Genomic DNA, 25,512 nt, shown 5'->3' with positions numbered 1-25,512 from the left:
GGTTCACTGGCTGACTTCCTGTTTGGAGAGCTGTCTTTCCTGGGGCAGGGCATGGGCGAGGGCTTGGGGCCTGCTCCAAGGTCAGAGTTTTTCCAAGGACTAGCACCTGCCTCGGGGTTGGGGCCTGCTCCAAAGACTGGGGTTGGGGCCTGCATGGGGTCAGAGCCTCCCAGTCGGGCCTGTCCTCCTACCCCGCCAACCCCGCGCCCCCTCGCGCCCCGGGCGGGCCCTGCACGTCTCGCGAGCGGCCCTGAGCGGCGGGGGAGGCGGAGCCGACGGCCGAGCAGGGCCGGGGCGGTGCCGAGGCCCGGCCGGAGAAGGATCCCAAGCCGAGTGGGAGCGGCCGGGGCGCGGGCCGGCGAAGATGGCGAACGTGGGGCTGCAGTTCCTGGCGAGCGCCGGGGACGCGGATCCTCAAAGCCGGCCGCTGCTGTTGCTCGGCCAGCTGCACCACCTGCACCGCGTGCCCTGGAGCCACGTCCGCGGGAAGCTGCAGCCCCGGGTCACCGAGGAGGTGAGCGGGCCGTGCGGCCGCCATGCACCGCCCCGCCGGCAGAACTCAGGCCCCGCCTCGGCTGATCGTTGGGGGGGGGGGGCCTCCATGCCCTCCCCCCTCCCCGTCGGGTCGGACAGGCTTGGCCTGCTTGCTGCCGCTGGGTGCACAAGGCCAGGCTGAGGCCCAGGCTGCTTCCATTTGGAGAACCCGAGAGGCCGCACCAGCCCCGCACCCACCCAGGCCCCCACAGTTCGTGGGTGGCGCGTGTAAGGAAGGGCCTTGAATGGACTGTGCCCAGGCAGTGCAGCCTGGTGTTGGCCACCTACCTCCCAGAGTACTTCCCACCTGTCCCAGCCTCCCCTTCCGTGTTACTGACAAAACAGCCCCCCCAACCAAGAAAAAAAAGAACTGGCCTTTAAAATCCTGACTGCTTAATTCCACAAGGCTGGACTTGTGCCAGCAGATACACACTTAGCTCTGGTGAGGCTTGACACGTCTCAATTAGGGGTGGTGGTTTCCTAGTGGGAAACTGCAAACGTTTCCCCCCTTTTGCAATGCCGGTGTGCACATTCCGGAACCATCTCTTGCCATGTGGACTGTTTCAAGTCAGTTGTCTGTCTTTTGTCTCCCCTCTGATCCAGCTTTGGCAAGCGGCTCTAAGTACCCTGAACCCCAACCCCACTGACAGCTGTCCTCTCTACCTGAACTATGCTACTGTGGCCGCCCTGCCCTCCAGGGTGAGCAGGCACAACAGCCCCTCGGCTGCCCACTTCATCACCAGACTTGTGCGGACCTGCCTGCCACCGGGAACCCATCGGTGCATTCTGGTGAGTGCCTCTGAGAAAAGATGGTTCCATTTGGCCCGTGTGCTGAAAGCTGGCCTAGAACTACTACTGAAAGCCAGCCTAGCAGTGATACTGGATGCTAGACTAGTACCATCACTGAAGGTTTACCAAGTACCAGTAATAGGATCTAATTTGGTACTAGTACTGAAAGCCATCCTAGGACTAGTACCTAGTAGTGAAAACCCCCTTAGTACTGAAAATCAGTTTAATACTAGTGGGGTAAATGTGCCTAGTACACAGTACCAAGTAATGTGTTGGCCTGATATTAGTACTGAAGTTGACTTAGTGCCAGTACTGGTAGCTGATCTAGTATTAGTACTGAAAACTTATGTAATAGTAGTGCTTAGTACAAGGAGCCAACACATTACTGGTTCTGGAATCCAGGCTAGTACTAGGGCATGAAACTGTCCTAGTACTTGCCTTCCTTTCCTCAGTCCTTATAGACTGCTGAGCACTTAATCATTTAAGTGCTTTTGGACATGGACGGTACTGTCACAACCCAGCCATTGTAACCCTGGCTTTATAGTCAAAGAGACTGTAGTCACAGAGACCATTCCATTGACCTCTGGTCTCAGACTGAAACTCAGACCCAGATTCCTTCCACATCCTGTTTCCCTGTCTCTGTGGCAGCAGTCAGCGCCTGATGGCCTATGTTTCCTTCTCAATGTAGGAGACAGTTGTTGGGGGAGAGTCTCCTAGGATATATGGCTGTGTTGCCTCTGTCCTGGGTGCATCTACAGTAGAGACGAGGCCTCTGATCCTATTGTGAGTTTTTGCTCTTCCTGATCTGTGGTGCTACCGTTCCCTCCTCACACTCTGCCTCCATGTGTTGCAGATGGTTTGCGAGCGTTCTGATGCCTTTGCCTCTGCCTGTGCTCTAGCCCGAGCCTTCCCACTCTTCACCCACCGCTCAAGTGCTTCTCGGCGCACAGAGAAGAAGTCCGTAATGGTGGAGTTTTTCCTGCTGGGACAAGACAATGGGCCAGTAGAAGTGTCCACTTTGCAGGTAGCTATCTGAAAGCTCAGACTGTATTCTTGGGTTGCCCCTGAAGGCCCATCTGATGGATATCTATGAAAGATTCTTTCTCCCATTTCCTGGAGGAATGGGCAGTGAATTTCATTCCTGACCCCAAGATCTTTTGAATCCTAGGTAGCATCTTTTGAATCCTGGGCAGCATCCCCTTCTCTTTGGTTTTAGCTTTGGTTCTGCTCAGTCAGCATTAATTGAGCATTAAGAGTACCAGGTGCCTTCAAATTTATTTATTAATTATTTATGCCACTGGTGTTATCAGTGGGGCTTGGTGCCTGTATGACTCTACTGCTCTCAGCAGCTTTTTAAAGTTTTCAAAAAGTTTTAGAGAGGACTAGAGACAGAAAGAGATAAGAAGCCAGACCTTCCATGATCTGTACCCCATAATGACCCTAGGTCCATACTCCCATGGGGTTAAAGAATAGGAAGGCTATCAGGAAAGGGAACGGGATATAGAGCTCTGGTGGTGGGAATTGTACCCCTCTTATCCTATGGTCTTGTCAGTGTTTCCTTCCATTTTATAAATAAATAAATTATTTTTTAAAAAGGAAGGAAGGAAGAAAGAGAAAGAATGAGAGATGCCAGGGGCTGGGTGGTGGCGCACCTGGTTGAGTGCACGTTACAGTGCACAAGGACCTAGGTTCCTGCCCCCAGTCCCCACCTGCAGAGGGAAAGCTTTGCAAGTGGTAAAGCAGTGCTGCAGGTGTCTCTCTGTCTCTCTCCCTCTCTATCACTCCCTCCCTCTCAATTTCTGGCAATCTCTATCCAATAAATAAATAAAGATAATTAAAAAAAAAGAATGAGAGATACCACAACACCATTCACTACTCACGATGCTTCTCCTTCAGGAGAAATCCTAAGTGGATTTCCCTGATTCTCAGAGCTGTCCTCTGAGATAGACCCTATTGCTACCCTCTATTAGAGTTTAGTACACTGAGGCCCAGAAACTCAGGGACTTCTGGGGGTCACACTAGCATAGGCTGGAGCAGATTTTAGCCCTTGGAATCCTGAGCACATAAACTCTGGACCCTGTTCGACCTTTCCTTCTACTTTCAACTGCTTATTCTGTAATGTTTTGTGATGGGATGTGTTTGCTATGAATCTCTGCTGGACCTAAATCCCTTTATCATCTATGCATTTCTATCACTCAGTAGATGCTTACATCAACGTGTAAAGAGGGAATGAATGAATGAATGAATGAATGACCCAGCTTTAGTGACTAGGAAATTGAGGCAAGACAAGGTACAGTTCCATACCAGTGGAGGAGTGCTGGAACTTCCTCAGGCCTCCCCCACAAGTGCCCTCTGTCCTCTCTCCCTTCACAGAGGGGGCTCTGAGCTCACCAGAGGCCTGTGGGGCAGGCACTGGTGCTCCTTGGAGACAAGTCTTAGGGCATTGACGCACTTCCCAGACAGCAGCCATTGACTGAGTCAGAGATGAGTAGTGGGTATCTGTGAGGCCCACAGAGAAGGACCGTGGCTGTCCCTAAGGAGAGCCCGCTGTCAGGCAGCGGAGACCATACAGACACATTTCATATCTGAGCTGTCAAGCCTGGGGTCTCTGCCTGTAAGACTCTGGGGTTTAATTACCTCAGGACAAGCAGACATTCTCACAGCAATTCACTGGGACTAGGAGATGACCAAGCTGGCAGTATCGACCCGGCTTGGCCTTCCTGACATGTGAAGCTGGAAGAAGCAACAATGAACCTGATGCTGTCTGCACCTCAGCCGAACCTGCACTGCTTTGCTCTCTTAATATTGTCTCTGCCTTGTGTGTGAAAAAGGCAGCCTGCCTCTTGCCTGAAGCTTCCCACCCTGGAGAGTGGGTGGTGAGATGAAGTGGGTGGGAGACACCATGGGGGTGGGGGTCTAGCTATAGGCAATGCCTCCACATTGAGGATTGGCAGAGGCCAGAGATAGGAATGCCAGTGTGTTCAGGCTAGAGGTGACTAGAAGGAGATGAGACTTGGAAAGAAAGGTGGGCCCCATTTTGTTGAGGTTGGCCTACCAGGCTGAGGATACAGAACTGAGTTGAATTTTCAGTGGACTCATGGGTAGTCACAAGTATGACTCTTGCCTGTCACCTCCCAGTCAACAGCCCCACTTCCTCCCCCTAGATTTCATGTACCTCTTATGCCTTTGAGTCACTGGGGAATGAACAAAGAGATCAGCTCCCTCCTGCTGGTACCAAGCCCCCAATGACAGCCTCTTGCTTCTTTCTAGTGCTTAACAAGTGCCACAGAAGGTGTGAGGTTGGCTGCCCGCATTGTGGATACACCCTGCAATGAGATGAACACAGACACCTTCCTCGAGGTTTGGGACCTTGCCATGGGTGGGGCAGGCTGGGACAGGTGCTGGCAGAACCCACAAAGCACCAGAGGAAACTGAGGGTGGTGGGGTCAGTGTTCATAGGAGCCCTGCATCCCACCTAGGGAAGGCTGGATCTGCTTCAGATATAATCTGGCCGTGTCTTCCCCCTCTTCCCACCCCATTCCCAGCTCCAGGGCACTGCAGGCCTCACTGAGAGCATGGAGAGGATGTGGCCTTTGCAGGACTCTAGCCATGACCTGCAGGAAATTTTGGAGTTTGGAGGGTGAGCCTCCTCTCCTGGGTTTAATCATGCTCAAAACCAGGAGAGATGAAACCACTGACTTCCCAGGCGGTTCCTTTCCCACCATGCAGGCATCAGTTCATCCCTGGCCCAGAGCCTTGACCTCGCCTTGATTTAAGCCATCTTCACGTGTCTTCATGTTGTCGTTTTTTTCCATGAACATATCCAGGAGATTAAGAAAGTTGGCAAAGATCTGGGGATCGCCCCAACCATTATCCGGGATGAAGAGCTGAAGACAAGAGGCTTTGGAGGTGGGTGGGAGCTGCTTCCCATAGCTTTGGCCTTGGGGAATGTATGGGTAGCTTGTGTGACAGGCAGTGGTAGGCCACATGGTGCCTTGCACACAGTTTCATTCTGTTTGTCACCTGAAAGAAACCAGCCTGAGTCCAAGCCCCAGACCAGACACTGGGAAGCCAGGCATCTCTAGGGGAGGAGGCAGCTGTTCAGATTCTGATTCAGATTCTGGAAGCCACAGGATCCAACTTCTTGCCCCACCCAATCTCTGTCTAGTTTCCTAATGTGCTGATGTTGCTCTCCTCACTCCTCCCTGGGCCAGCTCACAGACCCTTTCTGTTCCTCGAATACCCGTGTTCATGGCCATGCTCTTATGGGTCTCTTGGCCAAGAGTATTTTCACCCACAATACCCTTATAGTGGGAACATAATACCCTAGTACATCTCGGTGCTAAGTCACCTCCTCTCTGAGGCCTTGCCTGATCACCAGGCCCATCCTTTCCCATAACCTGACATTGGAGGTGTGGTGACTATGAGGACAGGATGCTGACTAGAAAAGGGCACTCAGAGGTTGTTAATGATGCAAAACAAATAACCCTGAAAGTGATACATGTCTTTTCCTTCCTTCCTTCCTTCCTTCCTTCCTTCCTTCCTTCCTTCCTTCCTTCCTTGACACCAGGGTTGTTTCTGGGGCTTGGTGCCAGCACTACAAATCTACCATTCCTGGTGCCATTTTTTCCATGTTTTTCTTTCTATTTTTTTTTTTTTGGCAGAAAGAGGGAAATCGAAAGGGGAGGGGAGATAGAGAGGGGAAGAGAAAGATAGACATCTGTAGACCTGCTTCCTCACTCATGAAGCATTCCCCCTGCAAGTGGGGAGTGGGAGCTTGAACTCAGGTCCTTGCACATGGTGATATCTGTGCTTAACCTGGTGTGCCACTGCCTGGCCCCCTATCCCGCATTTCTATAGCTGGGGAATAGGATATGACTTGGTTGGGTCTGGGCCCAGTATATATCTTCCAGCCTGCAGTTCAGGTGTTCCCTGGGGCTGCAGTCATCCGAAGGCTTAGCCGAGGCTGTCATACTCCCAGGAAGGCTTACACTCAGGCTTCAGCAGGCTTCTAGGTATTGCTGGCTATTCCTTGTTGAGTGCACCTCTCTGTAGAGCGCATCACAAAATGGCAGTTACTTCCCTCAGAACCGTGTCTCCAAGTAAGATTGAGAAAGTAGCAAGTAGGCAAGAACACAGCAAGGTATTTTTTTAAATTAATTAATTTTCCCTTTTGTTGCCCCCGTTTTTATTGTTGTAGTTATTATTGTTGTTGTTATTGCTGTCGTTATTGTTGGATAAGACAGAGAGAAATGGAGAAAGGAGGGGAGCCAGAGAAGGGGAAGAGAAAGAGAGACACCTGCAGACCTGCTTCACCACCTGTGAAGCAACTTCCTTGCAGGTGGGAAGCCGGGGGAACCGGGATCCTTATGCCTGTCCTTGTGCTTTGCTTCATGTGCGCTTAACTTGCTGCACTACTGCCCGACTCCCTGACAGCAAGGTCTTTATCTGATAAGCTCACAAGTAACATCTTGTCTCTTCTGGCATACCCTTTTGGTTAGAAATGAGGTACTTTCTTACAGTTGGGGAAGAGGCTTCACAAAGTTATGAATGTCCAGATGCTGATCCTTGGGGACCACCCTCGGGGCTGCTTCTCATAAGCTCATAAAGTTGTAATAAGTGGAGGGAAAGGCCACTCCTATCAGGGAAGCTTCAGTAAGGAGGTGACATTTGCAGTGAGTCTTGCAAGATGAATAGGATGGCTGTTCACTGGGCAGCTCTTATTGACTTTTACCCCGGCTGTTATGACTGTTCAGCTCAATTATTGGGGGACCTTGAGACATGGACACAGCAGGCCTCAGGTTCCTTGAGAAATCAGGGACATGTGTAAACCTCACAGTGAGGCAGTGGTAGAGGCCAGCTCAGAATGAAAGGGCAGTGTAGCCTCTGAGTATGGAAGCCGCAGGGAGGGGAGAGTCAGTGGGACTGGACTATCCTTGAAGCCTTATCCAAAAAAATCATTTCATTCTGCACTCTTGTCCATTTCTTTCTGGGAACAAGACAGTATTTTTTTTTTTCTCAGTGGGTTTTCTTGCCTAACAACAACATACATAAAATTCATTTGCAGTCCCAGAGCCTTGGATTTAATTTGCATTCCCCAGTCCCACACTGGCCAAGGGGCAGGGAACTGAGGCTGGGGTAGCATTGCCTCCTGAGGGAGGAGTATCCACAGCCAGTCTGGAAATGCTGGTGTTTCTTGGTGGGCTTGAAGGGATCTTCCACTCAACTCAACTGGAGCATAACCCTCTCCCTGTTCTTTCTATAGGACTCTATGGTGTTGGCAAAGCGGCCCTCCACCCCCCAGCTCTGGCCATCCTCAGCCACACCCCAGATGGAGCCACCCAGACCATCGCGTGGGTGGGCAAAGGGATTGTCTATGACACCGGGGGTCTCAGCATCAAAGGGAAGGTGAGGTCCAGTGCCAGTGGGGAAGGTTTGGGTGGAGAGGATTAGAGGAGGCTGGGCCTGTCAACTTCCAGAGATGTAGGTAGAAGGCTGTGAGGTTTGGGAGAGTTCGAATCAGGGCGTATCTCTGGGGAACTCGGTTCAGGAAGCAAGTCAGTGGTGCTGATTCACTTTCTGAGGATAAGGTTTCATGACTGCTCTTCAGACAAGTCAGAAACAAAACAAAACAAAACAAAACAAAAAAAAACTCAACAAAACAAGAAGTAAGTCTGAACAGGATCCAGGGAAAAGCGGCAGAAATGATGAAAGGGCTAGAAAACAGCACCCATAGGGCCAGCACAGGCAGTTGGGCTCTGGTCTGAAAAAGAGAAGGCTATATCAGGATGCTCACTTTTTCTACCTCCATTGAGAGGCTTCCATGCTTCAAGTATTCCATGTTAAGGAATCCATAACAGTGTCCCTTAGTGGACTCCGAGCATTCCTAGGAGTTTGAATGCAGAAGCCTTGCTGTGATGCCGTCCTAGGAGATTCTCCGATGGGTGGTCTTTTGAGTGTGACCATCTCAAGAGTACTGGCACGTTTGGAATACTTAAGGAATGCCTGCAGCTGAGCAGCCTGCCCTTTTCCATTCCAACTGTATTTAGGGGCTGGGCAGCACCAGCGGTAGCAGAAGTGAGCTGACTGCTTCTGCTGCTGCTGCTGCTGTTTGCCCCACACTCAGGCGTGTTGAGTTGTTGTTGTGCTCAGGCACAGTATGGCTGCTGTCAGGAACTGAGTCCTAAGGAGGAGCAAACGTGAAATTTATGCACCCAGATATCTGGAAGAAGAGAGTCAGTCATCTCAGAAAGAAACTTAGAGAGTCAGCTGTGCATGGTGAACGGGCAGATGTATCCTGTTGGCCCAAAGGTTGTTTTTAAAACATTTGAGTCAGTGATCCCAGTTTTAAAACAGGAAGAATTCTCACAAAAAGGCTGGATATCTGACCTTTGGTAAACTCAGGAGGCCTGGCAACCCCACGTATCGGGGCTTGTGGTGCTACTCCCCTCAACCTGTGTTCTCTGTGTGCTGCAGACTCTCCACTCTCTGCTGCCTCTCTGCCACTGAGCCCCAATGTCATTTGTTTTGCAGGGTAGGAATTGTCCTGTTTTGTTTGCTTTTGCATTTATGCCGTAGTGAATTTGGTACTTAAAGCCCAGGCAGGCGGTAGAGGTAGGTTTGCTTCTGAGAGCCAAGGTCCAAAGGGAGATAGAAGAAAGGGGAGGAGATGGTTTGGGGGTAAAGGGTGGCCTGGCTTCTGAGCCAGGGTGGCTGTGTACCCTTCTACTTCCTCCTACATAGCATGCTTACCTTCTTTCCTTTCTTTCTTTCTCTCTTTCTCCCTTTCCTTTAAATCCATTCTTCTCTAAACAACAAAATATTTTTCAGGACTAATCAGGAAATTAAACTAATAATAATGAAGGTTAAAAAAAAAACACTGATCATGAACATTCCCTTTTATTGAATTCTGTACATATTATCATGCCATTAAAAAATTAAAAAGAAAATAAATATTACAGTACAAATAAAGAAAAAAGGCATGCATTCACATTAATGCTATTTTTGAACACTTTAAATGGCATTAATGTAAATTTGTTTTTAAACAGAAAAAGCTTATGCCTCATATTGGTCTGCTAAAATGGATGTTAGCAATATAGTTTCTGTTTTCAGGACTTAGCTTCAGCAAATTTGTTAGTTACTATCAAAATGGATCTCCACATATTTGTGTTAATTGAGCTACCAGGTTTGCCAGTCTGTCTGCATATAGAGTTGATACAAAAAAACAAAATAAAGAAAAAAAAAACTATGCCATTAATTTCAGTTTTGGAGTTTCTCTCACATGAGACAAGTGTATACAAATACTCAGGAAAAGTATTTAATATAAAGGCTACAAATACCATTTTCCAGCAATTTCTTTCTTTCTTTCTTTCTTTCTTTTTTTTTTCTTACCAGAGCACTGCTCAGCTCTGGCTTATGATGGTGCAGGGGATTGAACCTGGGACTTGGGAGCGTCAGGCATGAGAGTCTCTTTGCATAACCGTTATGCTATCTATCCCTGCTCTCTAGCAATTTCTATACTGTCTATATCTCTAGTTCTCAGAGATCTATTCCAGAAAATTTCCAATGTCAGTCGAGGAACAGTGTCTTAAACTCCACTCCATTTGTTATATAAACTAAGGGCAGTGAAGAAACTGGAGCCCACTGTGTCCTTAGCTTCACTTTGAGTCTACTATTGGAAGACCCTATGCACTGTAGATGCCAGTTATCTACAAAATAACCCAGATAACTCCCAACATTTAGGAACCATTCTCAGAGGCAGGCAAGACTGCATGCATTGGTCCGACTGTCTCTTGCAGTTATCATCCATGTAGAGTTCTAAGAGGATAAGTACTTAACACAGGCAGATTTGAGATTTTTATTTATAGGATTAGAATTCACTTCAGCAACAGACTTTCTGAAGAGGAATATTTACCACTCACATTATTTGGCCATGCCGGCATAGGATGATGAGTACAGTCAGCCTGACTGTTAGCAGGGCTGCTAGTTTTTTTTCTTTATTATTTTTATTGATTTTTATAATGATCAACAGGACTGTGCTGCTAGTATTTTTAACTTCTCCACAAATGAAGCACTCACTGTAGGTGACTATGATGCTGGTTGCCCCCTTGCTTTATCCTGGACAATTAGTTCCTGGTAGGAGTCAGATGCCTGCAGGAATTGTGCCTCATTTCTCCTTGGATTAGATACTTGTTTTGATCTTAGGTTTGTTGGAAGCCAGAGTGAGAAGTAAGACTTCTTGAAAATTAATCATTTTGCTGGTGGTGCCTGCTCTAGATCTTGCAGAAACAATCACAGTCCCATCCCCAAAGATTTCAAAGACAAATTGGTGTCATTGTGAACTAGCAGGTCTCAGATGTGTTTGTTGCAGAATTCCTTATCCTCTTAAAGAAAGTATTGGTCTCAAAGAGAATTTTTTTTTTTATTTGTAAGGGTGATATCTCTTGATACCCTACTAGAAATTCAAACAGTTAAAAGATATTTACTAATTCACTGAAGTAGCAATGTAAATTTATTGCACATTAGCAGAAATGATATATAGTTTTATAAAAAGAATTTTTCAGGGTTGGGTGGTGGCACTCCTGGTTGAGCACACACATGTTACAATGTGTAAGGACCCTGGTTCAAGCCCCTGGACCCCACCTGCAGGGAGAAAGCTTTGCAAGTGGTGAAGCAGTGCTGCAGGTATCTCTCTGAGTTTCTTCCTTTTTATTTCCTCCTCCCCATCAATTTCTGGCTATCTATATCCAATAAATAAATAGAGATAATAAAAAATAAAGAACTTTTCAAAAAAAATAGTGAGAAGCATAGCCTTGTTTTACCAAAAAAAAAAAAAAAAGCAAGCCATTTTGGTATTAGCCTTAATACAGGACAGTTGAGACCAAGCATCTACTTCTACATATAGTCCATCGTGATAGGTTGTTTTAGCTGAAACATACAAGAAATTTTGGTCCAAAGCATTTTATAGTTGGAAAAGTGAAGAACATTTTAGTGCTCTGTTCAGACAATTAAGGATATTCTTCTTTGCAGTTACACCAAAACCTAACAAGCGGTAGTTTCTGAAAAACTTGATTACAGTGTAAATTCTGAACCCCTATCAGTGAGCTTTTTGTACTCTGGTACATTTAAATTTCCTGGCCTCTCCTGGAACATTGCACGCTTTTGTAATACCCTGCTTCAGTAATTTGGAAGATATTGTTCACAGAGTTTTGGAAAACCTCTAGACTTTGACACGCTTCATTTTATAATATAAAGAAGATCACCTCCATTAATACAATCATCCATCTGATTTAAAGCATCATTGAGTATCAGGGAACAGATACAACTTTTCTGATTTTTTTTTTTTTTTTTTTTTGCTTTGAAAGCTCAGATTTTTACCAATGGCAACAAATAAGGTCAACTCATTTCCTGAAGGTGAGAGACTCACTATGTTTATTTTTGAGAAAATGTCTGAGAGAGACCTCCAACTGCATAACCATCATTTGTCAGCTACTCTTTCAAGTGAGAATGGGGTTCCCAGGAGGCTTGGCTTGATGAGCTTAGACCTAAGGTAGCTTTCTACTGAAACAGTGGTGTTCAGTAGCGCCTTCATCCTGTTACACGCAGAGTATTGGAAACAGCTGGATAAGGGCTGAGGGTGGCTTTTTTTTTTTTTTTTTTTTTTTTTTTTTGTCAGTAATGTTGCTACTTTACTCTGCTACTTTCCACTCTGGGGTGGAATTGGCAGCACTCTGTTTTCATGGAGAACTGGAAAAGAATCAGGGACTTCTGGTTCCCTCATGCCACACATCAGTCCATGCCTGGTACTGGCCAAGCATGGCTTTAGTTCCATCAGTACAAAAATGTCCTCCACTCCCTGAGAAAGACAGGTGACATCTCAGTGTTACTATAGGCATCGATTCTTTTATCAAAATAACATAGGGGTCTACCCCATTTTATGCAGCCCTTTGAGTTATATGTGCAATGTCTGCAAAGAGGTGTTTGTTTTTACGTGTGGTCAGGAGGCTGCCTGGGTAACAGAGAGACAGTTTCAGTGACTGTCTTGAGCCATTTTCTGCGTGGGCCACTTTGCAAGTGGTTTGCTTCCGGATCTGAGGCCCTGTAATGTTCTGTTTAAACAATCTGCTTTCTAGCAGATTAGGTCAAAAGAGACAGCTTATTTTCAATAGTGCTAGCTAGGTCATTTTCGCTTAGCTTAATTGTAAAAGCAGCTCAGTTTATATCTAAAAATACTTTCCATTAAAATTCGAGGCTCATGTAATCCAATAAGAGTTCACAAAACCACTCGGTACATTTCAAAATGAAATCCGTGTAACTGATGACCTGTTGTTAATTTCAAATGTGAACTTGTCAATTAGAGTTGGGAGCCTATAAAATGTAAAACTGTGTAACTGCTCTCAATTATTTCATAGGAAATTGTGTTTACATCTGTGGCAGCAGTGCACCTCTGTTTCCTGTGGCTGTTCATTAGATCTGTCTGACCAGAGTGTGTGGGGGTGGGTGGGGGAACAAAGGGGAAGGTGTCCTCCAGTAGAGTGATCTTGCTCGGATCATTCAAGACAGTGTTGAGGAGATGTAGAGAGAGCAGGGACTGAGTCATTGAGGTCAGTGGGTGGAAGTGAAGCCTGTCTGGGTGGAATGCCAGTGGGCGGAAGTGAAGTCTGTCTGGGTGGCTGGAAACCAGAGCAGGGTGGTCTTCACTGCAGAAAAATGTTCTTGGGAGAAGACCCCATGGGAGAGGGTGGCATAGCTGTATGGAAGGACATGAAACTTGGAGAGCCTGACCTTCTAGATGGACAGCAAGCAGGAGCCAGAGGTTTGCCTCTGGAAGCCAGGTAGAAGCTGAGATCGAATAGAGGAGATAGTATGGGGATGAAGAGTGACCTGGCCTTAGAGCCAGGATGACCCTGTCCCCCTCTCCCTTCCCCCATGTGGCATGCTTACATTTGCTAACCCCCAAAGTTGGAGTTTCCTGGGTTCTGTGAGTGATCAGGTGACCTGATGCCAGATCGCCTGCAGAGACCAAGAGGTCCTGTTGTAACATCAAGGGTGGAATGAGGACTGTTATCTACTAGGATAGCGTCTGAACCTTCTACCCCCAAACACACATCTTGACCCCTGTTGGGCCCCTTCCAGACCACTATGCCTGGGATGAAGAGGGACTGTGGTGGTGCTGCAGCTGTCCTGGGGGCTTTCAGAGCTGCTGTCAAACAGGTGAGCGTACCAACACTGGGGGAGCTCTGTTCTTCCCTGGGCTTCTGTCTGATGCTGTTCTGGTGTGTGTGTGTGTGTGTGTGTGTGTGTGTGTGTGTGTGCGCGCGCGCACACACTACCAGCCTGTAACTACAGACTTTGCTCCCCACCTCTCTAGGGTTTCAAAGACAACCTCCATGCAGTGTTCTGCTTGGCTGAGAACTCAGTGGGGCCCAATGCTACACGTCCCGACGACATCCACCTGTTGTACTCAGGAAAGTAAGGCCTTCACCTCCCCCTTGCTTGTATCACCTGCTCTGCCTTCTCCTTGGACTGTGCCCTGCTGTTAGATTGAGGCCCTTCCTTTCAAGGGCAGAGTAGTCAGCTCCAAGCCTTATTCTCCTGACCCAGCCAGAGACAGTGCTCTATAGGAAAGATGCCCTGTGACAGAAGTCCTCTAGGTGCATTGTGGGGGATTGTGGGGGTAGAGTTCAGGGAGCTTTGGTAGCAAGGAATCTCACATTCAGTGGGTTCTGTCATTGCAAAAAGTGTTAGACTTTTTTGAGTATTAGGATCAGAGCTTGAATCAGGGCTTCTTAGCCTTCATGCTTAAGGTTTTCTGGGTGTCTTCAGACATCCTGTTCCTCTCACATTCTCTCCTGGGGACCTTCCTGGTAGCTCACACTTGAGAACAACCCTTAGACTGCTCCCTTTCAGCTACAGAAGGACTCACATCTGCCACAGAGTGGACAGCAGGTGGCCCAGGGTTCATAATAGGAATGCCCCCATGCCTCCTGCACACAGAGATGCCCATCCCCAGAGGCACTTCCTCGTCTGCATTCACCCAGAGCCAGGCACTGTGTACCTAGGGCTGGTCTAGCACAGTTCATATCACCACCCCATCTTATGGAGGGGGAAACAGGCCAGAAGGCTACTCTGAATCACAGTGGAAGAGAAGGAAGGCAGGATTGCTGTCCTTTGCCCCATGCCCTGGCATTAAATTGCTATGAGGTGAGGCTTCAGGGATAAGGAACTTTAAATGGGGTCTCCCCAGTTCCAAAGGGACTCAGTCCTAGAGAATCCCTTCCTAAGCTGGGTCTCTATTGTACCCCAGGACTGTGGAGATCAACAATACTGATGCTGAGGGCAGGCTGGTGCTGGCAGATGGTGTGTGCTATGCCTGCAAGGACCTGGGGGCTGACATCATCGTGGACATGGCCACACTGACAGGAGCTCAGGTGGGCCTCTCAGCAGCCTCCCCCAGGGAATGTGAGCTCATCTGGAGTTAGCTAGGCAGAGGTCCCGCTGTCACCTCATCTTCACACCCCTACTGAGAAAAAAACAAGGGGCTTCTTGCTGACACAGAGTGTGGGTGACAGGTGGGATGAAAAGCCTGGACACCAGGACAGAAAGGAAACTGTCCCAAGTGTTCCCAACTCACTGACCTGTTTGTTTCTTTTATCCTTTTGCTTCTTGCTGCCTCTCTGCTCTGCTTTTATTGTTTGTGTTACTTGCTTTTGCCTCTTCCAATGTGGATATTCCCTGTGTGGCCCTACCTCTCCCTTGCCTTGTGGCCTTTCTCTTTCTGTGTCCCTGGTGCCCTCATACCCTAGGGCATCGCCACAGGCAAGTACCATGCTGCAGTGCTCACCAACAGTGCCGAGTGGGAAGAGGCTTGTGTGAAAGCAGGGAGAAAGTGTGGCGACCTGGTACACCCACTTGTCTACTGTCCTGAGCTGCACTTCAGCGAGTTCACCTCTGCTGTGGCTGACATGAAGAACTCAGTGGCGGTAGGTTGGGAGTGGCACCTGCACTGAGGGAAACAGGGCAAGAGCTTGGTGGGTGGGGTTTGTGGTTATCCAGGGAAACAGGGACTAGAAGAATTAGTGGTAGTACAGATGAGGGACCTCCCCACTCCTCCGTGAGGCCTCAGATCCTTAGAAAGAAGACACATTCTTCTAGATACTCTGCCGGCTACTGCAACCTTCTTGGCCATCTGCTCCTCACTTTTGACCTGAATCTCCCTATCAGCTCTTTGCCGGGCTCCCCCTTTGTCTTAGAGTACGGGTAGACCCCTTAGTGCACAGGCAAGGTCCCGGGTCACTCCCAACCTCCTCACACTGCGTGTCCTCCCACTAGCCCGCTCCTGGACACCAGGTGAGGTGGTACTTGTGGGTAGTATGTAGGCACTGTAGCAGGGTCCAAGCGGAAGCACCCCTGAAAGATAGCTTAGTGGAGCCCCTCTCCCACATACCCCCACTTCTGGGAGCAAAAAGGTCACTGCCTGTTGTGCCTGTCCTGTTGTGTCCCCAGGACCGGGACAACAGCCCCAGCTCCTGTGCCGGCCTGTTCATCGCCTCACACATTGGTTTCGACTGGCCTGGGGTCTGGGTCCACCTGGACATCGCTGCACCTGTGCATGCTGTGAGTTCGGGTGTCCCTGAGCATGTTCCCACCCCCTAAGAACACCCCTTGGCTGGCTGGCTAGGCTCTTTCCTCAGTGTCCCCTCCTACTGGCCTGGCCAGTACTGCCTTCCCACCCCTTCAGAGCCCCCCATCTAGAGCCCCTCTCTGGTTCCTGGATGAATGTTCAGCTCCTCAGGTGTACTGTCTGAGGATCCCACTGCCCGTGGATCAGCCTGCAGGTAGCTGTGATGCCCTGACCTCTGTACTCATGGTCTCAGGGAACAGTGGCTGCTGTGTGCAGTCTTTTCCCAACCAACCTGCCCTTGGGTGGTAGCATAGCGACCTGGGTCTCACCTCTTCCAGCCCAAGATCTAGGGGTTGGAAGCAGGGGAATGCTCAGGCCATAGGCCAAGTGGGTGGTCCTTGCCAGGGTTGGGAGCACATGCCTAAGAGATAGGATTGCTGAGGGGGACTGTTTGCCCTCTTCCTTGCTGTCCACAGGGTGAGCGTGCCACGGGCTTTGGCGTGGCCCTTTTGCTGGCTCTCTTTGGCCGGGCTTCTGAGGACCCTCTGCTAAACCTGGTGTCCCCACTCGGCTGTGAGTCAGATGACCAGGAGGGTGACTTGGGAAGGGACTCGAAGAGGCGGAGGCTGGTGTGAGGCTCCCTCCTGGCTGGTCCTACCTCACAGGGCTTTTTACCTCACATTGCACTGATTAATTGGAGAAATATACCTTAGGTGGGTTTTGTTTTGCTGTTTTGAAATGTTACAGAGCTGGAAGTGGCTCCTTGTTTTATGTATTGGAAGCCAGCTTCAAGTTTGGTGGTGTCCCTGGGTGGGCAAGCAGTGCAGGGTGTTCCTCAGCTTCTTCAGACTGCTCTCTCCTGGGCCTCAGCATGACCTCAGGGCCACAGGATGCACGGCCCTAAACCTATACAACCTTGAGTCTTTGCCTCTTGACTGGCACCCATGCTGGGTTCCTGTTGCCATGGCTCCCTGTGCAGGCACCCACATTTACACCCCAGGTTCATGTACTACCAGTGCCACCTCCTCAACCAGCCCACCCTGATGAAAGGATGGTAACTTGCTTCAGGGACCCAATTCTGTGGAGCAAGAGGAGTCTTAGCTGGCCCCTTGGAATTCACTGGGATTGAATTAAATACTCTACACCACATCCCATTGTTGGTCTGTCTTTTTCATTCCTACCCACTTTTATTTATTTATTTATCTGTGATTTAATATTGATGTACAAGACTATGGGACAACAGGGGTGTAATTCTACACTATTCCCACCACCAGAGTTCTGTTTCCCATTCCCTCCATTGGAAACTGCAGTAGTTCTCCCAAGGTCACAGATATGGATTGACTATTATTTCTATAATTATCTGTATTTGTATATATTTTCCCTTTTTTTTTTTCCTATGGTCCTGCTTTCCCTTCCTTTCTCAGTCACACCTATACCTTTTGTTACTTCTGAATGTCCTTCCTTTTTCCTGTACTCTCACTAGATCTTGGGGTCTTGATGGAATTGGAGTTCTGAGCCCTCTGGTCACCTTCCCCTAATATTGCTTGCCCTCTCTTAGGGTATGGACTAACATTCTCTTGGGGGTACAAAAGGTGAGAGTTGTGGCTTCTGTAATTGTTTCTTTGCTGGACATGGGTATTGACAGGTTCCTAGCTTCTTTCTACCCTAAGATTCCTATTCTCATCTGCTCTTCTCCTACTTTTTGGTTCCTGTTTATTGCTCAATTTTATTGTTTTGTCTTGTTTTGTATCTTGCTGCCTTTCAGCCATGAAGTTGCAGATACTATGATGACTCCATCCTGACTTTCTTGGGCAGATGACCTTACCACTGTAGAATCTAGTCTGAGGTCTGCCTATAGGTTTAGGGCTTTTTGCAACAATAGCCTTCTCCTAAATCAGCACTTGGCTTTTATACATAGCATGTCAACCTCATTTTTGTTCTTGTTTTGCAGATAGGTGTCTAGGGACTTGGGAAGGAAGATGAAGAACCTGAGAGGAGGGTTGAGATGCCTGAGGAGGAAGAGGGGGAATCCTGGAGAAGAATGCAGGGAAGATTGGGACTTTCTAATTCAGGCCTGTGTTTTCTGTGGGGCCACAGCACAGACTCCAAGTAGAGATATTGTGGACTGTCCTGGGCTCTTCTAGAACCTGTAGTTTTCAGGAAAAGCTATCCAGACCTCTAAGCATTGTCATGAAGATTGTGTTGGGTTAAGTGTATTTTCTTGGCATTGAAGCCCCCGAGACATAACCCTAGTTACTCTAAGGTCAAGGCCTGGAAAGCAGTTCTGACTTCCTAGAAAGACTCCCCCCACCACACACACACACCTGGGTGTAGGTGTGGCAGGTGTGACAGGCCGTACGGTACCTGGAAGCTAGCTTTCCCCTAGCTTGGGTCAGGATGGGGGCAGGGTACTGTGTCCCCTCTTGTGTTCTCTCCCAATGGGGCTTCCTGAACCCAGAGAACAAGATTGGGGGCTCAGACTCCATCTGACATGGAGGTGGCTGCCTGTTCTTCTGCAGGAGACATGGTGCAGGTCATGCTTCCTCTTTGTGCCCTAGCCCATTAACTACCTCATCTAAGCTACAGTCATGGTCCCCAGATTCCAAGTCTTACCCCCACCTAGAAATCAAGGTGACTCTTTCTGGGCTTGATCTCAAGTGAATATTTATTAACTACTTGTTGTGTTCACAATGCTGGGTGGACCCGGAAGGCAAAAGGTGGTTCTGAGGCCCCAACTCCATCTGGGAAAACCACAGCCTGACACATTAACAAAAACAGTGGTCACAAGGCTGGGGGGAGAGGGAAGCAGCCAAATGAGCAGAAGACAGTGGGCTCCACGAGCCCAGGGGAGGCACAGCCAGAGGGGCCAGGAGGCTTCATGGGTCATTACCTTGCTTAATGGCCTGCATTAGGCAACTCTCCCCAGCTTCCCTCTGGATGCCCTGGAGGAGGCAGAGGTCACCGAGGTGCTCGGGCTCCTTCTCTAGGCAGCTGGCACTGTCCAATCCTCCCTGCCAAGGGGCTGCAGAATGCAAGGTCAAGGAATGGGACAAGCTGAGTTTTCCTTATGAGGGCACAAAGGTGACCTCAGGGCAAGGGACCCAGCTGGGGACCAGCTGCATGCTCAGGGATGGCTTGTGTGCCCAGGATCAGAAGGCTGGGGTCAGATAATGTTAAGTCGAAACATCGTGAAAGTCAAAGGGCTCTAGGCCATGCTGACCACCTCCACTGGCTCCTCTGCAGCCCCAGAAACAGAGTCAGGGGGTGGGGTGCGGCGGGGGGCAGGTGGGCACTCGCGGGTCCACTTGATCATGGTTTCTGGCGAGCGGTACAGGAAGATGAGTTTGGCAAAGAGTTGCTGCTCCAGTTCCAGCTCCCCCAGCTCACGGACCAGAAAGATGTCAGTGCAGAGTCTGAATACGCGGTCTACGCTAGGCAGCTCTTCGTACATGATGGAGCGGGAGATGCCCAGGAAGTGCTCCCGGATGAACTTGGCCGCCACCATCACCACGGACACATAGAGTCCTACAATGCTGGGGAAGTAGGTGGGCATCAGTAACCCTGTTCAGGAGAGGAGGCCACAGCTTTGTACTCAGAGGGGTGGGGATTTTGGGGTGCTGGAGGGCATTAATTACTTAAGCCTCACAACTTACTATGGGTGGAGTCTGAGAGCCCGGCACTTGCCTGGGCCTGGAACAGTCAGGGTTACCCATGGAGAAAACATAAGGTGAAACTTGGACTGGGTATGGTGTATTGTACCAAAGCAAAGGACTTTGAGGAAGGAAGGGAAGGGTTGGGATGGAGGGGCTCTGGGGTCCTGGTACAATGGTGGAAAAGGACTAGGTTGGGGGAGAGTGTCTTCCAGACACCTGTCATGGGGAGATAAGAGGTTGTACCTGTGTCAACAACTGTACTATACACCATTAATCCCCAGGGGGAGGGCAGTGGCACACTGGGCTAAGCGCACATAGTACTAAGCACAAGGACCCATGCAAGGATCCAGGTTTGACCCCCAAGCTCCCCCCCACCTGCAGGGGGGGACGCTTCACAACCAATGAAGCAGGTGTGCAAGTGTCTGTCTTTCTCTTCACTCACTCTCTCCCTCTTCTCTCAATTTCTCTCTGTCTCATCCAATAAAATGGAAAAAAAATGGCCACCAGGAGTGGTAGATTTGTCGTGCCAGCACTGAGTCCAGGCAGTACCCTGGAGGCAAAAATAAGTAAATAATAAATAAATAGAACCATATTAAACCTCCCCCCCAATGAAGTAGAAAAAAATAAAAACAAAACAAAGTATTACCCATGGAGAGAAGAGAGGAGGATTGATAAGAGTGAAGAAAAAGCATATCAATGATAGGAAGAATTCTTGGCTTCCTTCTGGAAGCCAACAGTATCTCCCAGGTTTGGCAAGCAGATAGAGGACAGGGAGATCCCTTCTCCTAAGACAAAGGATGGAACCAAAGTTGTGGGACTGCTGTTACTGGCATGGAGTAATAATCCATGTGTATCTAGGAATATTTCTGGAAAGTAGGGGTAAGGAGCCTGGGGATCCCAACAAGCCTTACCCATATCCTGCCAGGAAGCCCAGACTCTGGGGGCTCACTTTGTCATTGTAGACAATCAGCTCCAGGTCTCGGCTACAGCCCCGGCCCTGGTTACAGCCTGGCCACCATTCCTGGACCACCCACCACTCAGCTGCCAGGCTGGCTGCAGGGGCATCTGCCGGCTTCAGTTCCTGTAGGCGCACCGTGGCATTGCGGAAGAAGGCCAGTTTGTCCACGTCCTGGGGTCTGTGGGAATGGGCTGTGGGAGAGGGAGATAGTTATCAGCACCCCAACTCAGGTCCCCAGGACTGAGAGAAGAGCTTCTTCTGTGAGGTCAGGCTTGATGCCATCAGAGCCATAGACACTAAGGAAGTGCCTATGTGAAGTCACCCCCCCCCCCGGAATTTTGCAGGCCTATGGGGACCGGGGGCAGCTCATGTGACCATGTCAAGAAAAGTTGCATCTGACAGACTCATGGGTATTTAGGGACAGTCAATTTCCACTAGCTCTTAGAGGTATGGCCAAGGCCCCGGGCCCTGGAGAGTCCCTCAATCAGGTCCCACCATCACTTTCCTAGGGATAGCTGAGCTGTGCTTACCCCTGACCCTGGGTCCCCACTAGTCCTCTCAGCCCATGGCCATGCTTAGCTCCTCTTGGAAAACCCATGGAGTAATGGATTAAATGGACACAAGGTTAAGCAACTTCACCAAGTCTAATTCCCATCCAGGTCCAGGTCCTATGAACCTGCCCTATGCCAACCCCCAGACACATTTCTGGCTGTGTCACTTCACCTCTCTGTGCCACCAAGAATGAGGGAGCACAGACTTATTTCAAAGAAGCAACTCAACTATAATGAAATCCTTTCCATTCAGGAAATGTTGGTGGACCATTCATCTCAGTACACTTATCCCCCCTTTCTGCTATAGATTAATTACTCCAGTGCTTCTGCATTGGAGGCTGTCCATAGCAAATTTATCCCCCCCCCCACTGTAGGCAAGGCAGCTTTCTCTTGGACCCCCAAACATTCTGTAAAAAAATTTAACATATATATATGGGTGGTAGTGCAGTAGGTTAAGCGCACATAGTGCAAAGTGCAAGGACTGGCATTAAGGATCCCAGTTCGAGTCCCTGGCTCCCCACCTGTAGGGGGTCGCTTCACAAGCGGTGAAGCAGGTCTGCAGGTGTTTATCTTTCTCTCCCCCTCTCTGTCTTCCCCTCCTCCATTTCTCTCTGTCCTATCCAACAACGACAGCAGTATCAACAAAAAGGTAAACAACAAGGGCAACAAAAGGGACAAGTTGGCCTCCAGGAGCAGTGGATTCATAGTGTAGGCACCGAACTCCAGCAAGAGCCCTGGAGGCAAATACATATATGGAGAGAAATTGAGAGGGGAGGGAGAGGTAGAGAAAGAAAGAGACAGACACTGCAGCACTGATTCACCACCCGTGAAGCTTTCCCCCTGCAGGCAGGGACCAGGGGCTCAAACCTGGGTCCTTGCACACTGTAATGTGTGTGCTTAACCAGGTGCACCACCACCAGCATCATCTTAATGGTCCAGTGTTTGCTGTGTACCTGGGAGGATATGCCTTGTCCCCTTCTGCATGTTGTTTTCCCATAAAAGCTCGGAGAAACCTCTCCTGAACACTTGTGACCCCAGCTGCTCCCTCCCCCACTACATGTTTGTTGACTTCAAATTTGCTGTGTGATCCTCTGCCTACAGCCTTGTTCTAACTGTGTTCCCTGGTGAATTGATGTTCTGTATTTTTGTTTATTTGTTTGTTCTTTAACAAAAGGTTGTTTTGGTTTGAGATCTGACAAAAATACATGCTGTATTCAGCTTCCTTTCCCCAGGACTCAGTAAATTAGTTGTTTTTCAGTCTGCTTTGAGTCCTTGCCTTAAATGAGCCTCCAGCAAGATAATGCATTTAAAAGCCCTTGGAAAAGTACCAGACCCCCCCTACACACACACACACACACACACACACACACACACACACACGCAAGCTATTGTCATCATAGGAGCTTCTGCCTCAGCCCTGCACCCCAGAGTCAGGCTCCACTCTGGGAGGATGCTGGTTCAGTCCTTGCACATGGCCCCTAGATATTATTGAGGAGTGGAGGAACCCCCATCCCTCCCGACCATCTCCCTCTTACCTCCACCCTGCAGGTCACCAGATCTGCACTTCCTACTCATGGCTGGGATCCCTCCCTTCCCAGCCACAGTAACTGGGGCCAGAGAGACAGGAAAAGAGGGTGGCCAACATATCCAGCATAGTCACTGCCCTCTCAAAGGATAAAAGGGGTTCTTACCCACTTTCAACTGTTTGGCTATCTTCGCTTCAGTACCTGCTGTGGTTTTGAGTGCTTTGGGGATCAGCGCAGGGAGCATTCTGTCATCAGGAAGACAAAATCAGAACCAAAATAAGCCTGAGTCAGAACCCCAGTTAGCCTTGAATTACAACTGGATTCCCAGTGGCTGTGAGAAACTGGAGTATAGTCTTTGCACCATATCCAGTACCAAAGTTCTGTGGTACTTCTGTCCTCCCCGCCAAATCATCTGGTCTCTCTCTCCCATTCAGTAGACTGGGTGCTTGTTTGAGTGTGATAATGGCCTGAAGCTAGTTTCCTCATCCATAGGATTAAGCACCCCCTCTGTGTAACCCCTGCATCTGTTGTGCTGTCTGAGCAAGGAGGGGACACCTACACGGGCTCTCTCCTGGCGTGAGTCAGCATTTGGACCAGGTGGTCTCGCGTCTTTGTGTCTGTGTAATACACAGTGTACTTGCCGGATGCTTCCACATTCTCCACCAGAGAGACGTTCCTGAAGGGTGGAAGAAAGAGGGAGCACAAATCTTGAGAAACAATCTGTTTCCACTCCCTTTCTGCTCCAGCTGCCAGTGGTGCACCCTAATAAAAGTTAAATGGCCAATGTTCTTTTTAAAAATTTTTTTTTAATATTTATTTTTCCTTTTGTTGCCCTTGTTGTTTTTCATTGTTGTTGTAGTTATTATTGTTGTTGATGTTGTTGTTGTTAGATAGGACAGAGAGAAATGGAGAGAGGAGGGGAAGACAGAGGAGGAGAGAAAGAAAAACACCTGCAGACCTTCACCGTCTGTGAAGCGACTCCCCTGTAGGTGGGGAGCCAGGGGCTCGAACTGGGATCCTTACACCGATCCTTGCTTTGCACCACATGACCCAATGGCCAATGTCCTTAATCTCAGGTCTATTCAAGAGGGTTGCCAAGGCTACTGGAAGACTTCCACCAGAAGTGGCCCCACCTTCCCTGCCTGTAGCTCCCTGCCTTCATCCATATTCCTTAGGGCTCTAAACTACTGGGGTTGGTGCCCATGGGCATGGGCACTGGGTTCCTGTGTAGGTGGCAGCAGAAGGGTGGGCATAGACAGCCAGTGGCCACCACAGATGCTGCTGGTATGGTGTTGCTGGTTGAGATGTGACCTGCTTGGTATAGAAGCTTTGTTGGCAACTGAGGGGGGGTGTTGGTGGTGGTTCTGTAGTGAATGCAGAGAGGCCTCCATGAGGCTGAGGGGGTGGGATAGTGGACAGCAATAGATCCTCAAAGATGACAGGCTTAACTGGTACCTGGGACACTAGCTGAGCCCCAAGCCTGTTTCTCTGGCTGAGATGACATGTGATGGGTGCATATCCAAGTCACAGTGAATGCACCAAAGTGAGGGTTTATTGATGTTCGACACCTGAATTAGTTTGTTAGTCCGCCACAGTGAGGACTTGGGTTGAAGAGTGTGTGTGTGTGTGTGTGTGTGTGTGTGTGTGTGTGTGTGTTGAGGGAGGGGTAAAGGGCTTGGTTTCCACTCTCTTTTCTTGCTGGTTGACATGTAAGTCATCTTATGAAGGTTCAGATTGCATAGCCAGGCTCTCCCAGGCCTGTACAAACTATCTATCTATCTATCTATCTATCTATCTATCTATCTATCTATCTATCATCTATCTATCTATCTATCTAATCTATCTATCTGTCTACTTTGTTCTTTTTTTTTGCCACCATGGTTATCATTGGGGTTGGGTGCCAGCACTACAAATCCACTGTTTCTGGCAGCCATTTTTACCATTTTATTTGATAGGACAGAGAGAAAATTGAGAAGGGAGGGAGAGAAAAGAGGGAGAGAAAGACACCTGCAGACCTGCTTCACTACTTGTGAAGCATTTGCCCTGTAGGTAGGAAGCTGGGGACTTAAACCTGGATCTGTGTGTGGGTCCTTGCACTTAGTACTATGTACATTTAACCGGGTGTGCCATCACCTGGCTTCCTTTATTTATTTTCAAAGGCTACACAAATGCCTCTGAAGGAAATGCTTGGGGTGGGGAAAGTCTGGGTCTGATTGCAGTTCTGCAAACCAGACTCCCATTCCCACCTCCTAGAATTTCCTCCTGTGGGTGGAAAACAAGGCAAGTCAGTCACGCTTCCTCCCTAAGAAAATGTGTTATAAATACTGCACCAATGGCAATGATAATAGAGGGGAGAGTCTGTGAGAGGAAAGCTTCCCTGGATGAAGTGGTAAGATATCTGAGATGTCAGAAGAGAGTTTTAGATGATGCAGAAGATATATATATCTGAGTGTGCAGAATTTCTGGGGATGCTATAGGCCATGACAGTAGAGGGGTACAAAGGGATCCCCTGGGGATAAGGGTGAGGTGGGGAGGATATGTGATGCACAGGGCGAGAATATGTGGGACTTTCTGGCCTATGGTGGAATTTTTTTTTTTTTTGCCTCCAGGGTTATTGCTGGGGCTCAATGCCTGCACTATGAATCCACTGCTCCTGGAGGCCATTTTTTTCTCCCTTTTTGTTGACCTTGTTGTTGTAGCCTTGTTGTGGTTATTATTGTTGTTGATGATGTCGTTCATTGTTGGATGGGACAGAAAGAAATGGAGAGAGGAGGGGAAGACAGAGGGGGGAGAGAAAGATAGATACCTGCAGACCTGCTTCACTGCCTGTGAAGTGACTGACTCCCTTGCAGGTGGGGGGTTTGGGGGGGGACTCGAA

General features: G+C 48.9%; 2 protein-coding genes across 4 annotated transcripts in view; one reads left to right on the top strand and one right to left on the bottom strand.

The window, feature by feature from the left end:
* The first annotated feature begins 265 nt into the window (after positions 1 to 265).
* Positions 266 to 17,095, top strand: NPEPL1 (aminopeptidase like 1). 3 transcript variants are annotated; one of them, XM_007525126.3, is made up of 12 exons: positions 267 to 514; positions 1,138 to 1,323; positions 2,177 to 2,347; positions 4,594 to 4,683; positions 5,151 to 5,232; positions 7,589 to 7,731; positions 13,459 to 13,536; positions 13,694 to 13,794; positions 14,630 to 14,753; positions 15,129 to 15,305; positions 15,829 to 15,939; positions 16,423 to 17,095. In XM_007525126.3, exons 1-12 carry the CDS (start codon positions 365 to 367, stop codon positions 16,579 to 16,581), a joined length of 1,572 nt encoding a protein of 523 aa, XP_007525188.1. In that variant the 5' UTR covers positions 267 to 364; the 3' UTR covers positions 16,582 to 17,095. The 3 variants fall into 3 exon arrangements, with proteins under 3 accessions (XP_060039575.1, XP_007525188.1, XP_060039623.1); XM_060183640.1 differs by lacking the exon at positions 267 to 514 and adding an exon at positions 616 to 762; XM_060183592.1 differs by lacking the exon at positions 13,459 to 13,536 and having other exon boundaries at positions 266 to 514.
* A 1,495-nt stretch (positions 17,096 to 18,590) lies between these two features.
* The window catches only part of LOC132535834 (piezo-type mechanosensitive ion channel component 1-like), a 119,372-nt gene continuing 112,450 nt past the window's right edge, over positions 18,591 to 25,512 (bottom strand). The window contains exons 5-8 of the mRNA XM_060183230.1: positions 23,194 to 23,310; positions 22,800 to 22,879; positions 20,511 to 20,748; positions 18,591 to 19,479 (exon numbers count right to left, since the gene is read on the bottom strand). Of these exons, the coding sequence (XP_060039213.1) occupies positions 19,152 to 19,479; positions 20,511 to 20,748; positions 22,800 to 22,879; positions 23,194 to 23,310 (763 nt within the window). The 3' untranslated portion in view covers positions 18,591 to 19,151. The remainder of the gene's footprint in view (positions 19,480 to 20,510; positions 20,749 to 22,799; positions 22,880 to 23,193; positions 23,311 to 25,512) is intronic.

This window comes from Erinaceus europaeus, chromosome 1 (genome assembly GCF_950295315.1).
Source record: "Erinaceus europaeus chromosome 1, mEriEur2.1, whole genome shotgun sequence".
Classification (NCBI taxonomy): domain Eukaryota; kingdom Metazoa; phylum Chordata; class Mammalia; order Eulipotyphla; family Erinaceidae; genus Erinaceus; species Erinaceus europaeus.
The sequence above is the reverse complement of the archived record's forward strand: the minus strand, read 5'-3'. Positions and strand labels throughout refer to the sequence as shown.